The sequence below is a fragment of the Trifolium pratense genome, linkage group LG6 (assembly GCF_020283565.1).
Source record: "Trifolium pratense cultivar HEN17-A07 linkage group LG6, ARS_RC_1.1, whole genome shotgun sequence".
NCBI classification, from domain to species: domain Eukaryota; kingdom Viridiplantae; phylum Streptophyta; class Magnoliopsida; order Fabales; family Fabaceae; genus Trifolium; species Trifolium pratense.
This window is the reverse complement of record NC_060064.1, coordinates 9,907,488-9,923,497: the sequence shown is the minus strand read 5'-3', so window position 1 is coordinate 9,923,497 and position 16,010 is coordinate 9,907,488. Positions and strand designations below refer to the sequence as shown.

At 33.0% G+C, this 16,010-nt stretch overlaps 1 protein-coding gene across 5 annotated transcripts; it reads right to left on the bottom strand.

Moving 5' to 3' along the window:
- Positions 1-2,372: 2,372 nt before the first annotated feature.
- On the bottom strand, positions 2,373-12,241 carry LOC123889242. Of its 5 annotated transcripts, XM_045938488.1 has the most exons (14): positions 12,071-12,241; positions 11,939-11,989; positions 11,022-11,131; positions 10,634-10,690; positions 9,530-9,949; positions 9,301-9,437; positions 7,318-7,431; positions 7,143-7,226; positions 6,583-6,756; positions 5,444-5,600; positions 4,850-5,010; positions 4,622-4,742; positions 3,381-4,428; positions 2,373-3,290 (listed from the first exon to the last, which is right to left on the bottom strand). In XM_045938488.1, exons 3-14 carry the CDS (start codon positions 11,046-11,048, stop codon positions 2,671-2,673), a joined length of 3,120 nt encoding a protein of 1,039 aa, XP_045794444.1. In that variant the 5' UTR covers positions 11,049-11,131; positions 11,939-11,989; positions 12,071-12,241; the 3' UTR covers positions 2,373-2,670. The 5 variants fall into 5 exon arrangements, with proteins under 5 accessions (XP_045794444.1, XP_045794443.1, XP_045794447.1 ...); XM_045938487.1 differs by lacking the exon at positions 10,634-10,690 and having other exon boundaries at positions 2,373-4,428; positions 12,071-12,240; XM_045938491.1 differs by lacking the exons at positions 10,634-10,690; positions 11,022-11,131 and having other exon boundaries at positions 2,373-3,146; positions 3,253-4,428; positions 12,071-12,240.
- Between the last annotated feature and the right edge of the window lie 3,769 nt (positions 12,242-16,010).

The following is a 16,010-nucleotide window of genomic DNA, read 5'->3' as shown; positions in this document are numbered from 1 at the left end:
GCAAAACCGAACTAATTATACTTGTTTTTAATTAAGGAATTCAATTTTTCTTAATCAAGTCGTTCAATATAACCTAATTGAACTAACAAATACTTATGAATTTAAATTTCGACAATCAAACATTTCTTTATTGATATAAAAATTTCATTTACAAAAATTTTAGTATTTTTTAAAATGAGATGAATTAAATATGAATTTAATAAATAAAAAAAAAACAAGATAAAAGTAACGAATACTTTGACCTAAAAATTAAATTTTGAGCTCCTAATTTTTGGACAAACTTTTTATAATGCTCTATACATATTTTGCAAAATCATCATAAATACACATCGACTTAACAACATGATTAAAATTACATGCATACTAGGTTTGCTCTAGTATTTTAGAGGTCGTGGGATCGATCCTAAGCTCTATTGTAAATAAAAAAAATTACATGCATAAATATTTTGTGGAGAAGATAAAAAATTAAATTCAGTAACTTTGCAGCGATAAAAAACTTATTTAACCAAATAAAATATTACGAATCACTAAAAATTAACAATTAATATTACGCAAAATTAACATAAATTATTTTTTTGTACAAATAAATAAATGTATTTTAATATATATATATATATATATATATATATTAATGGTTAAACAGAAAATAAATATTAATCTTTATAAACTAATAATATTAAAATATTATTTTAAAAGGTAATAATATAGAAATATTAAAATCATCCACTCATAATAATAATAATTAAAAATTTGTTAAAGTCATACGTTTCTTTCTTTAGAAAATACACAATACTAAAATCATATTATTTTATAGGATATTATAATAATTAAAAAAATTGGAGTAAATATTAAAATATTTGAATCTTGTTAAAAAAATGTGAAAATTTGGGTTGGAAGATTTGATACATGCTTTGATTTATTGTGGAATATGATTGATGATTATATTTATGTGATGGATATATTTACAAATTTTAAAAAGTAGTGTTTAATATAAAAAATTTAATAAAGAAACAAAATCTGCATTAAATGTTTTTGATTTGGTAAACACATCAGCAATGTACCGGTACATTGCCACATAATATGTGTACCGAAGAATTCACCTTTTCCTTATTCAGGTCATAATCATAAATAATAATTTTTTTTTCTAACGAGTCATATTAAAAAAAAGACACGTATTTTTTTATTAAGTAGTCTAGTAGTTAAAAGTTTCACCATTAAGATGAATAAATGAGATGACAGGAATTCAAACTCGGTCCCTGCATATACCGACTGAGCTAAGTTCACAGAATAAAAAGGCATATTTTAAAAATAAAATAAAAATATAATTGAAGTCCTTTAAAAATTACTCCTCTATCCCTTTTTATTAGAGCTACTTTGACTAAAATATATTATTCATTTATCTTGTTTTGACAGTATTTTTTTAATAATATATAGATGTAAATATTAACATATAAGATCTTGTTTAATTTGTTTTAATGAGTATTTTCAAAATATTAAGTTTTTATAATTTTTTACTAATAAATAATTAAAAATATTAATATTCAAAATTGTACATTAACGTACGTACGGTGGTCAAACTATATTTTATGTTTAGGGACGGAGGCAGTATAATAATATAATGTTATGCAATTTAATTAGGTACATTACATATTATGATCTGTCTCGCATGACAATCAAAGTTAATAAAATACTTGCACATATTTAAATAGTCTGTATCAAAGATAAATATAAAACCTTTACAATTATTATAGAGTTAATTTTAAAAATAAACTAAATTCACTTGCGCTTTTAGAACCTGATTTACTCAAATTATTATTGCCGGAACATCATTGATATATATAAGACATTTTCATATATTCATTGCACTTTCATATGATGTGTGGTTGTCAAAAAGCCAACGAGACAAATGACCCCAGTTTCCTATTCCTAACGGTGGAATGCAATAATTCAAATATATCTTCCCTAGTAAGTTCTAGTAGATAAATACTTGCATCACTTAAGACTTATGAGCCATTATATCCCATTATTTATTGGCTTGTGTATAAAGTATAGTAGCTGAATATAAAAAAAAATAGAAATTTTTTTTAATCAGCTTATATAAATGATGTTTTCTCTTTAGGCCCCTCATGTATCTTTTATATCCCTAAATATTCCAATTTTGCCCTTGATAAAAACTTCGGTTAACAGAAACCGAATTTTTTTTTAAGGCAAAAAAATTCGGGCAAAAAAGTAAAATTCAGAGGGGGAAAAGACCATAGGAGGCCTAAAGAGAAAACATCAATAAAAATATGTTCATAAACTGTCATTGTTGCTTTTCATGAGTTTCCAACAATCATACCTGAATAAGATCATTTTGAGAAAGAACAAAAATATAGCTCAAAAAGAGGAACCTGCTTTCAGCATTAGATACCTTTCAAAAGTATTAAAGAATCTCTCTCTAGTAACGCATGATAAAAAACAAAATTAAGAATGAAAAGATTATCTAACTTTCCTACACCCCTGCTTTCTCTTTCCAGCACATCTAACATCTAGAGATATGTACATGGTGTTGAGTTGACCATGGTATACTTATTTACATAAACCTATCTCTCATCTCATATCAGGATATTTATCCCTTATGTGAATCTTGCTACTGTCACAAAACTAACTGTGCTAATTAGGTGAAAGATTTTACCGGTTCCATGACCTCAAGTACGATTTTCCAATTTGATCGTTTAAAGCAGGATTCTGAGGAGGCAAGTTCATCCATGTTATATCATCAGGCAACAGAGCACCAGGTGCATCACGTCCACTGAAATAATCTAGCGGATGAGAAGATGGTGGTACAACAGCATTGATCCTATGTGTACCAGCATCTATTACTCCATAGGTTCTGGGCGAAAGGAACTGGTCCGTGTGTCTGATTGACTCATAAGGGCTACCTGAATGTAATTGGTTACACTGAGATAGAACACTAAATAAGCCTTGATCGGAGTTCCCTCCGGTGCTAAGAATCTGACTAGATAGACTCCCATTGCCAGATCCATTCCAGGTACCCTGAACTTGATGGACTGAAGGAAGCCAAGGCTGACCAATGAAATTATTAACATGAGGTTGAGAAGGTGCTACCATGCGAGGGGCACTAACATCCCAATCAAGAATATTTCCTGCGGTATTAACATGAGATTGAGAAGGTGCTACCATGCGAGGGGCACTAACGTCCCAATCAGGAATATTTCCTGCTGTATTAACATGAGATTGAGAAGGTGCTACCATGTGAGGGGCACCAACAGCCCAATCAGTAATATTTCCTGCGGATAATGGATATTGCCCGGTGTTTAAGTATCTTCCTGCATCAGAGTAAATATTACCTGATATATTTTCTGGCACAAAAACCTTACCAGTTTGCCTGTGACCTTGGTCCAATGTCAGAGATGTTTGCAATGACTCCTTAAAATGACTAGAAAATTGGCCAGCCCCCACCTGAACATCGTTTGAAGCCTGGAAATTTAACCCAGCTCTTTTTTGTTCAGCCAGGAAATTTAACCTAGCTCTTTTTTGTTCATAGTGAAAGGAGTTAACCCCTTTATCATTGATGAAAGACTGAATCAAGCCAATTTGATCCTGGCTTCGGTAAGAACTGAAGGGACCATCATCTGACTGCCTTTGTAACAACTCCTTGCCAGTGCCTTCTTGATGCAAATTAGATTCTGGACTAATCATTTGGATTTGTTTATCTTGGTTAATTTGTGAACTTACAAGAGATAACCCATCCGCTGTGTAATTGTGGGTCACAGGTAAATCATAGTAAGAATGTGACATTTCAGCTGCTTGCCAGGCATGACCATCAGACGATCCTTCACCAATGGAATCATCCCGAGAGTTCCTTGAATGTGCAGTTTGGTTCTGTGAAGCATCATCTCCGTTTGATAAAGTATTTTTATCCAAATCTATATGCAAGTGGTGGAGCTTCTCATCACCACTATGATAAGATTTATTGACGGATGGATTCTCTGGGAATCTAGCAACAGAATCCTCATTAAACGAGAAAAGAGCTCCTTCACCGATGGGATCATCCTGAGAGTTCATAATCCTTGAATGCTCAGTTTTGTTATGTGAAGCATCATCTCCTTGTGATAAAATACCTTTTTCCAAATCTACATGTGAGTGGTGGAGCTGGTCATCGCCACTGTGATAAGAATTATGGAGAGACGGGTTATCTTGGAATCTAGCAATAGACTCTTCATTAGACGATAAAGGGGCTCCTTCACTGATGGGATTATCCTGGCATTTCATAATACTTGAATGTAGTCCAGCTTTGTTATGAAGGGACGGGTTCTCTGGGACTCTAACAATAGAATCTTCATCATCTTCCAAGCTAGACTGGTTATTAACATCACCGTCCTCCTTGTCCTGAGACTGGACTCTTGTGCTCAAAAAATCTTCATCCTGTATGGCAAATTATTAGTGAAAAAGGTTTTAACAGAACCATTAAGAATAATGGCCACTATCATGCAACAAGAGGCAAGGTAAACCTAAGTATCTTGTCAAAGTCAATAAACAGATAGACTGATGCAGGGTATGCAAGCTCACTGCTAGGAAATTTTAATGGATCTTCAGAAAAGGAAACATTATTACAAACCTCTATATTTGATCTATCTTTCATCTCAAGCAACAAAGAATTTCTCATTGCATGTTTCTGTATCAGTCTCTCTGTCCAGTTTGCATATGATGCAGGGAGGTGTTTCTTTACCAATTGTAACCTATAGAAATAAAATATATCTTCAAGTAAGCAATAATGGTAAACAAATTTCAAATATAATGTACCATTTGAAACAATTTGACAGGTGGCCCTCAACATTGCACTAACCAATGCTCATGCAAGTTCTTCTGTTCTTCTTTGATAAATAATTTGTACGGTTGCACATGAAAGTTATTAAGGTCACCCAAAACACAGTTAAGAGTGCTAGCTGGGATATTTTTACATGATAGCTTCAAATTCTTAACAAGCTCATGCTGCTTCTTGCTAATCTGAAACATAGGAAATAATCAGCATATGCCTTATATACTAATAATTGTACAGTAAAAAATGCAAAAGTTTGCTCTCGTCACAAAAGAAGGAAAACCACCGAATAATATTTTTTGTATTATACACACATACACACTAGAACTGCATTAAACAGAATTAACCTAAATCAAATTAAAATATCTACCAACCTACCCAAATAAGGATAATTAAGAGAATATACGAACATAGCAGTTTTGAAAAACTTGCTCACTTTGCAATGTTAGTTGAAGTTTAAAAACTTAAGAGTTGTGACAACAATGATTATTTCACATACCAGAGAATCAAATTTATTGTCTCTCTATTACAGTAGCACTAATGACATAAGTAACCCAGAGACAGAGATGATTACCCCTACCAATTCAGTATTGTTTAGAGATCTGAGAGGGATAGTCTAACCTTGATATATGACATATATTTCTCACCATCACTACCAGGAAAGTTCTCCATGTGTAGTTTGTCTCCTTTCTTTGGTCTTCCACCCACATTAAGCATCAAATCTGAAGAAGCCATCATATTTCTTGGTTTACATTTATTGAAGTCTTTGCCATGCACCCTGTCAAACATCATTTTATTAACAGTTGGTTAAGCATTGAATCAGTAAAGCTCTGTTATCAATCTCAGATAGCGGCACGGCCAACCCCAAAAATGGAGCGGAGCAGGCGCTATTTTAGTGACATGGACACTAATACTTAAAATTTTTTTTTTTTTTTTTTAAAACTTGGTATCCGGCCTTATGACCGACTAATCCAAGGGGACCAATCCCACCGCCCACTTGCGGGGGCCCCATTTAAAGCCAGAGTTTTTTTTGCTCTGTATGGACTTAGCCCACCGAAATTGGCACCAGTGGGAATCAAACCTGAGACCTTGAGAGGAGCATACTCCAAGAGCCCAAGCCAACATCACTCGACCAACCACAAGTGGGTTTTAAAAATATATTATTAATTTAAGAGACTATGAAAAAAAAATATTTAGTATTAATATATGGTGCCATCCATCCAGTAGAAGATATATGGTGCCAGAAAATCAAAATATCAGTATAAGAAATAAAAACATTTGAAAAGCAAAAAAATATCCGTGTCAGAAGTGAGGTAATTACCTAGTTAGTTAGGTTAGTTCAGTTGACATAGTCAGAAGAAATAGGCATGTTGCCTATTAATATAAGAGGATGAGGGGTGCTACCTAAGCATTTCGGGGGAAACTGGGTCTTTGGGCAGGGAGGTTGCAGACCCTCAAAACTACTGTGTGTAATTCTGTTTGGTACTTGGGTGAATTTTACCCTGCACTTTCTAATAAAATACCAGGTTTCTATCTATTTTACATCAAATGACCTCAGGAATTAGTTATATACCTTGTTCCATAATACAACATTTGACATTTACCTACTCGTCATGATACTCATTTAATAGTCAAAAAATAATTTTTAATGACAACAGCAGTTAAATTCAAGATCTTGGAGGGCACCATAGCAGTACAAGCAATATCTGAAGCAACCTTTACAAAAGCCACCAAAAATCAAGTGCAGCAGAGATAGTTACCTTCTCCGAAGTTCATCGCCCTGTCCCATTGAAGAAATTTGGTTGTCATCATATGCTTTCTCCTCTGCACCCCAGGAATATGACCCAGATGCCACTGTAAGATTCCCATCATGATCATCGTATCTAAATTCATCCAAGTTAGACAGTCTGTTTTTCTCTATATCATTCTTTGACCTGCACAAAGCAAAATCCTTATTATTAAAAAAAAAATCAATAGAGATATATAAAATAGGTAAATGCACATTACCCACCCTTTTATTTATCTACTAATGTAAGCATTAGCTAAAAAAAATTAAAGTGGTTGTTGTTTCTATTTCATCAGATACATCTTGAATAGATTTTCAGGTTTTTATCATCTCAGACTTGAAACAATGTGACGCCCCATATTATTTATATCAATCGTTTATAATATAACCATCTAAGTAGTATTGAAAACACATGTAAAGCACACATCCTTGTAATATAACTATGGCATAAACCTGTAATTACTCAATACTTCTGTGTTAACAAGTGTTGTGTGTGCAAATTGCAATATATAGACGGTCTTCCAAATGTCAAACCTCAGAATCTTCGGTAGAATTTCCTTTTCTGGATCTTTGCAGGCCTCCCAGCTCTCCTTCAGCTTACTTAGAAATCCAATCATACTGAAAAATGAAAAACGACAACATTTTAGTAAGTACCCTGCCAAAAGAAACAAGATCAAAATATACAAAAAAATAACTGTGCATGACTTACTCCTTATGATAATTATGTAATTGCGAGAAGTATGCTCTTTTTTCAGACTTTAGATGTTGCTCCTGGTAAACAATCATATCTGGATGAAGTTCACCCGAACAAAGTGAAGTACCCCTGCAAATGCATATGACCATTCATTTGAAGCTGTAAAGTCTAAAAAAGTGAACATTTTAATGAATGATCCAAAAACTAAATAAAATTTAATTTTGCGTTGTATTAATAATTTTCTGAGATTACAGGCATTTTATACATTTGAAAGATGAAATGACATAATATTAGGAACCCACTGAAGAGAATTGAGAAATTGATAGAAACAATTGAAGAGAATGACCAATTTTATTAAAAATTGAGAATATGATACAGAGTAGAGACAAAACTAAACCATACCATAGTGTTGCATTTTTGGGTTAATCTAAGCATACAGAACTGCCATTTTTGGCATGGATGAGATAAAATAACCATTATGTAGTAAACTCATTCTATGCAAATCTATGTGAGTCTACACAAGTTTACAATAAACAACTATAGTATATAACTGAGTACATAGTTGTGAACACGTACAATTCTATGAATTAACTCTAGAGCTGGAACAATGCATAACAACATTGTTGAAGTACAACTCAAAGAAAAGACCATCAAATAAAACATAAACCAAAACATATAAAGGGTTAACTATGTTTTTAGTCCATATAATATGAGAGAATTTTGGTTTAGGTCCTTGTAAAACATTTTCATTTATTTTCATGCCTCCAAATTCTGAAATTAGTAAATTACTGTTTTTGATTCTTCTAAATAGGCAAATTTTGGTTTTAGTGCCAGTTAATATTTTCTTATAGTTTCCATTCTTCTAATATCTGAAATATTGTTTTTCACTCCCTAACATTCATTTCAGGGCTCAAGTAAGAAATTTACGGGAGTCACATGCTAACAAGAGACACAATTGATATTATTAGGTGTCACCTAAGATGACCACATGGCATTCCATAAAAACACAAGAAGTTAACCGATGTCACATGACAATAAGAACCAAAAAATAGTGATTTCACATTTTTGAATGATAAATATTAAAAAACCAAAGAAAAAAATTATAGGGACCAAAACAATAATTCTCTTATTTAGAAGGGCCAGAAACAAATTTAATGCAAATATAAACTATAAATCTACGAAGGAAAAGTAAATACAATCAAATTAAGTCCCCTTGAAGTTACAAAATTTTGGAAATACAACAAAACTAAAAATGTACCGAAGTACATTTTCTAAGCAAAAGCAAGCAAACAGCATCAAAGGAGGTTGGTCGTCCCAAATAGTTTGACACCACTAACCCAAACTGACAAACCACAAACAAATATTATTAATAAAAAGGAGAAAAAAATAGGGTGACATAAACCTGGCCCATAAAATAAAAAGAAAACAAAAACATTAAGAAAAAAAGGTAAGCTAAACCGTTGGCAAAAAGAAATCTGGACCAATAAAACTAGATAAAAAATTTGGTAAAACTATCTAAGATCAAAAATTCTGATTTAGATAGTTAAGAGAAGAAATGTTTGATCAAATAAAAGGATTTTTAATCTAGATCAAAAATTTCTTTACTTAACTTTTATCTAGATCAAATTAACTATCTAGATCAAAAATTTCTTCACTTAACTTTTCTTGGTCAAAAATTTTCTTAAAATTTTTGATCTAGACGTGTTAAACTATCTAGATCAAAAATTCTGGACCAGTACAATTTTACAAAATCCAACAAACAGGACCTCTAACCAAGTAAGCTGGCAAATTTGGTTATGTCAATCCAAAAAGATAGTAAATCCAGTTACCACATTACATCAATGAATAATAGTTCTCATGAGTCATTCAAACAAATAAACAATCACATCTTGCATATATGTATGTATGCATGCACAGATTATGCTATCAGATCAACCACACATGCAAAATACAGCAGACTGTGTATATACAGATAAAATATAAAGAAAGACATCTTACCATTTTAAGACAGGGTTTCCAAAGTGAAAGTCATCTCCAGAAAGTAATTCCTGGACAACTTGATTTGGCTCTAAGTCGCCAGGAAGAAACTGCTTAAGAAAATTTTTCTCATTGTCCAAAAGCTGTGTGTTCCAAACCTGCCAAAGTTTTCACAAAAAAAGACAATTTATATAATACTCTTGGACCAAAAAATATATTTTTTCAGCTGAAAACAAAACGTGATTGTTACCTCATAGGAAAGCACTTCACTTAAACTATCTAGATCAAAAATTTCTTCAGGCAGGGCAAACACGTCTGCCAAGACTTTATGTCCATTGTGATCAAATCTGGCAAATGGTCTCATTTGTCTCCAACTAATGCCAACCTGTTCCCGCTTGGCAACAACCCTTTGGTGATTAGCATCCCATTCAACAGAAATGTGAGATTTCATGGTTAAATCACTTTGCACTGGTGGTCCAAAATTCTTTCTTTTAGTCCTATATTGCTCTTGAGAACCATAACTACCCATGCTTGCACCATTTAATCGCTTTCTTCTTTGATCAGCAGCCATTAGCATATAAGGTGAAATTATTGAGCAGAACACTACACAAGTAGGAAGCAAAACACCAGGCTGTTCACTATTAATGAACAGCTTACATCCGTAAGCAACCTAACAAGCACAAAAAGAAAAGAGATTGAATTTTAAATTAAGATGATTTTCCAAGCACATGCCTCAATATGTCCTAAGAAGTTCTCTTAAAATATATACAATTTCATTTAGTAATATTCGTTCCTTTGAAAGGATACAACCAAGCCAATTCCATGTTTGAACAAACACAATTTGCCATCGAAGCCAATGTTAAGGAATAACAAAATATACCAGGTTCGGCACACAATTTTCATTCCATTCGTACCTCTACTCCACAGAATAAGAACTGCTTAATGGAAAATTGTCTGTGGCCATAATCATTAAAGTTTGTAATACTATCTTATACCTTATTTATCTTCATTACCTATATTTATGATTTGTGATGACATATGGGCATTCCAAACTTAGTTTTGTGAATCAAACATAAAACAAAAAGGAATGGAATTAAATGTGATTCCATTCCAGAGCAAACTGCACCAAACTTTTGGAACTCGGCAATCGCAAAATCTAAACAGTGAGCTAATTAAAAAGTTCAGAATACACACTAAAGGAAAAAAGTTATTGCAAAAAGTTAGTATGAGAAACATTTCGAGTGAACCAACTATAATACTATTAGCTTATTAGGTCACCTACACTTTTCGTATTTCTCTGGGGTAAGTACTTTTGTTATCTATTTTTCATATGGAAAAGGTTAATTCAATGTACCAGAATTATCCGGATGCTAGGATGAATTCCCCAAAAGCAAGTTTGTATGCACACCTCCTAAGAAGCCCAGATGTATAATACAATGCGGATACAATACAACATGGATTAAAACATATTCTTTCTACAATGAATGTGTCACAAACAATAAACATACAATTGTGTATCTTTAATTAATAAGATATATAGAAGACTTATGGCATAGACGATTGTATCGAAGATGTATCTGAGAAGTATAGAGGAAATATTTTTAAAAATAAATAAAAAATGGATACTTTTAATTAATAGGAAATTTATTATCTAGGCTTCATAAATGCACACAGAGAAGTACACTTCTCATAGGAACTCTAGAAAGTAAAGCATCCATAATACCAGTTATAATTCAGGATACCTTCAACGCCACTATCAAACGAATCATAACTTTTCTTGTACATAAAACCTTTCCCAAATATGTCACCCAACAGAAGCAAGAATTATAATGTGGTTCTCTGCTCTCAAATGCTTCCAGGCACCCCCCACATGTCAGAAAGATTAAACATTAAATTACCAAAAAAGAATACAAGTAAACATTTATCACTCCGCGATCAATTAGCTAAAAATATTTCATTTTACAAAAAACCAAGCATGATGGTATGCAAGAATAGGTGATTCTGATTGCAAACTGTTCTGGACTAGGCCAAGGCACAATGTGACCTGCTCGGCCAAAATGAGGTCAGCCCAAGACAAAGGTCCAACTTTCCAACGGACATGAGTAGACAGCGCTCGTAACGTCCACCGTCAGAATTAATGGCCTTTAGTACTAATCAATGCACTAAATGCTATTAAATCCCTCTCCAATGATGACAATCCCGCGACTTCCTCTCCCTCATCAATGGTTGTAACTCCGCGCCAGAAGCCTATATATATACACCTTCCTAGCTAAGGACTCGAGTATGCTATTCTACTCTCTAACCTCTCACTTCACGCTTTTACTTACATGTTACATGAGCATCATAGTGTTTGCAAAATACCCCACTTCACCAACAACCGTATGGACGCGATGTGCTCGACGCCAGCCATACCTTTCTGATCAGGTAAGATCACTAACCTCTCACATGAAAACTAAACTTGGCTGTTACTGTCTTATTGGCATTGTTGTTTTTACAGATAAATTATGCAAGTTTCCACAATAGTCACAACATGTCATATTGAAAAATAACCTCACTAACAAATAATTTAAATCTTAATAAAACAGCCACGAACAGGAACTCATAATCACTAAAATCATATTTAAATCACCATAAGAAGCATATACATTGCTGAACTTACATTGAATGATTTTCTATACCGGTAATCCACCACGAACAGCAAACTCCAAAACTGTGAGAGAAAAAAAATGATCATGAAATTGTTACAGAAATTGGAATAAGGAAACCCTAAAGAGAAAATATTAATGATTACCAGTGAGTTGAAATAGTGGGCGGTGGTGAAAGAGGGAAAGAGGAAAACGAAGTAAGAGAGAATGAGATTGAGCGAGCGAGGGTGAAAGATGACCTAAGAGAGAGAGAAGGGTAATTATGGAATTATGGAAGAACACGAACCACAATTGAATTTGAGAGTGAGTGAGTGTGGTGGCTTGGCCTCGCCTCCTATTCGAACCGTTTTTTTTACTTCGCGCGAACTTCGGCTCGACTCGACTCGGCTCAGCTCCAGCTCCTAGGGTTAGCTCTGTCTCACGGTGACGTATGATGTATGGGCTTTTATATTAAGCCCAAATTATTATTATTTTCCTCCACCTTGTTTTCAAAAACCTTTTTTTTTTAAGTAAAAATCCATTTTTTTATTAATAGATAGACGAAATGACAATAGTTATTAAAAATTCACATATATGAGTGGAGAGTCAGAGTTCGAATATGATTACAATTCACAATGTTCGACTTAATAATTTCAACATTAAAAAAATACTTTTTTTTTATAAAATAGAGGGCCTACGCCCGAAAGGAACGAAATTACACTGAAATCATATGTGGGGTAGTGATCCCCATTACATCAGCTAGTACAAGATCTTTCATATGCGGAGGACAATCCTCATAAAATATTATCTCTCTAACCCAATTGACATCCTACATTTGCCAACGCACACTTATTTGTTTCACGATAGGCATGAGCAATGGTAACTTCTCAATCCAATTCCAATAATTTCGAATATTAACAAAGGATCAACCTAACTTGTTGTTCAATTTTCCAGTTGATATCATCTGAACCACCACGGCCGAGTCAATATGAAGTTCAACCTTCATGAAGCCCATCTGCTTCGCTAGTGATAAGCCTTCAAAAACCGCCCATAGTTTCGCTATAAACGCACTGCACTCACCAACAGCTTTAGCAAATCCACCAAGTCATTCACCTTGATTACCCTGAATAATTCTACCACACCCCGCTTTATTATCATCCTTTCTAGCTCCGTGTGTAATCAGTTTGACAAAACTACCACTTGGGGGCTTCCATCCAATCTCTACTTGTTTTTTCTCTTTTGCCCTATTTTTTACTCATCCGATATATATATATATATATATATATATATATATATATAAGATATCACATTTTAGATTTTAGAGCTGGTAGTCAAGAACAAAAGCATGCATGCATTATTCAATCACTCACATTCTTCACTAAAAAAACAAGATAAATACTAGTAGTTGGTGGGATTGATTTGCAATACCACCACAAAGTAATTTACTTATTAATAATGTAAGACAAACTAAACCAATCATTCCATTTTAAGTCAAATAAAATTAAAAGAGAAAAAACAATTTGTGCAACTTCGACGACAACATTTGTCGTACCGCTAATCATTTTCCTTATTTTATTTATTTTTTACATGAAGAGGACAAAAGCCCAAAAGAAAACAAAATTAAGGAACTAAACACGCATTCCTAGAAATGCAAGCCCCAAAAAAATCATCAAAGAGATATTACAGGATAATCATTATTTAGAAGGATTCTCCAAAGATATTACATAAAAATAACTATGTGTTAAACAATGATTAACTAGCCAATCAGCGCTTATATTGCCTTCTCGCCACGTATGTTTAAATTGGATGTGGATCGCATCCTCTCCAGCCTCCTCTGCTGCACCTTTCACATTCGTTGGATTAATCTAACGGCAGAGTTAAACACCAAACAAAATAAAATAAATGTAGAATATAAATTACTCCTATTTGTGGCTTTCTCTTTTTGAGACGGTTGAGTGCTTAAGAACGAGAATACGCATACCGCATCACAACACGGCTCTGTAACAGCGGTGAGTTTGAGTACGTTGATGACTCCAATTGTTCCCCACAGTTTAGTATTGTAGCTTAACAACGTGTATATGATAAAAACCTTGGGTTTAATATGTTGATTGTGCTTCAATTTTCCCCCCAATTTTTTATCATGTCATAATCATAATTATTATTATTATTTTTCACAATCCAAACACTTTTTGCCCCATATCTGGGACTAGGAGAACCAACATTGAAGAATCGAATCTCGTTACAATCCAATATGAAATCGCCTTTGCCATGCAGAATCAGCAGGGGAATAAAATGATGAAAAGTTTTGTATAGGAAATAGATGAAGATTTATTGTGTTTAACAAAATTAAAATTAAAAAAGATGATTATCCTGTTTGTTCCTGTATAAATTAAACACATGGTGTTGTTGAGCGTTGGCGGTGGTAATGAAATAGAAATAAAAGCTACTTGATATGCATAAGTTTATGGCTCTGTTCGGGAAGATCTAAGTTAGGTTAAGCTTTTAGTTTATAAGTTAAAAATTCTGATTGGTAATAGTTTTTAACAAGTAGCTTATAGTTTATTTTACTAGCTTATAACATATTTTTCAAACGCTATTTCAAATAGTTCATGAGCTTATAGCTTATAGCTTATCTTATAAGCTAGTTCAACCGTTAATTTTACCAAACACTACAAATTCAATCAACTAGTTTATTCGTTATAAGCTAAAAACTAACTTATAAGTTATCCGCTATAAGCTAGCTTATCAACTATTTTTTACCAAACTGAAATGAAAGACAATGGGAATGGAAAAATTAATGTCTATAGTGTTTTACTGTATTTCTTAATGTAACCTTTGGATGAATTATCCAGCCTAGAATGATGCAGTAGAAACAGCGGCAGAAAAAATTGCTGCCAAGGATCCAAATTGAAGTTTATGAGCTGCTTGTAAGTTGTAACCATGTCAATTAATTATACTTTTTAATTTTTATAAAATTATCAAACTGACTTATAATAATATAGTACTAATTTTTGTAACCGTCATTTTTTTTTATACTCTAGAATCGGTCTACCACTCTACCATCATCATATTTATTACATTACTTTTTGCTCACATTTAATTTCATTTTCGAAAATCAATTATTCATTTAATTGAGCAAATAAACAATCGCAAGCCGTTCATGTTTTTGTTAACTTATTTTTTTATTCTTTTTTTGGTACAAAACTTATTTTCTTTTAACTATTAAAAAAAATACTAAATAGTACCAAACACTAAGCAAAACATACTGTATTAATAAAAACAACTAGTATGGACACCCGTGCGGCAATAGTTAATATGCATAAGCATTTTCTTATGTATGGTGTATAAGTCATTCACAGCCATCAGATGATTTTACACATGTAATAATCATAACTAAAGAACTTTATATTTTTGCTTGTTCAATTTCGACCACATTTTACATGCGATTCGATCACCGATTTCGAAAATTAATACCGGAAACATTCATAAAATCGAACGACGATCAAAACGGTATAAAGAACGTCGAGTTTCGTTGATTATTGAGGGAGAATGAACCGGGTCGACGAACCGGGTCGTCGTGACCCGTTTCTGCAGAAAATGGGTGAGGAAGATGATGAACAGTGACGCGCGTCCACGCCCACTCTCACTGGTGGCGCGTGCGGTGCCAAGGAGACTCCAAAATTTTTTATTATTTTTACATAAAAATATTAAATAATTTTCTGAGAATTTTGGGACCAGTTTGGTATTTTTCTGAGACCTGAAACTATTTTTAGTTAATTAAATGAGGTAAATATGCTTTTATAAACATAAGATATTAATAAAATTTTCCCAAAATTTTATTTAGGGTATTTTGAATTATTTGGAACGGCTGGGGATACCTCACTCTCTTCGGTTTTATATCGTCTTAAAAATTTAAATTTATTTCACAATTTTTATTAAGGGTTAAATATGTTTTTGGAGAACAACTCTTTGAAACCATTCCACAGCAAAAATGATTTCATACCGTTATACACTGAAACCATTAGTCTAGTTAAATGGTTTCATGGCGTTATACACCGAAACCATTATTATAGTTAAATGGTTTTATATGAGCATTAGTGTCAAGAT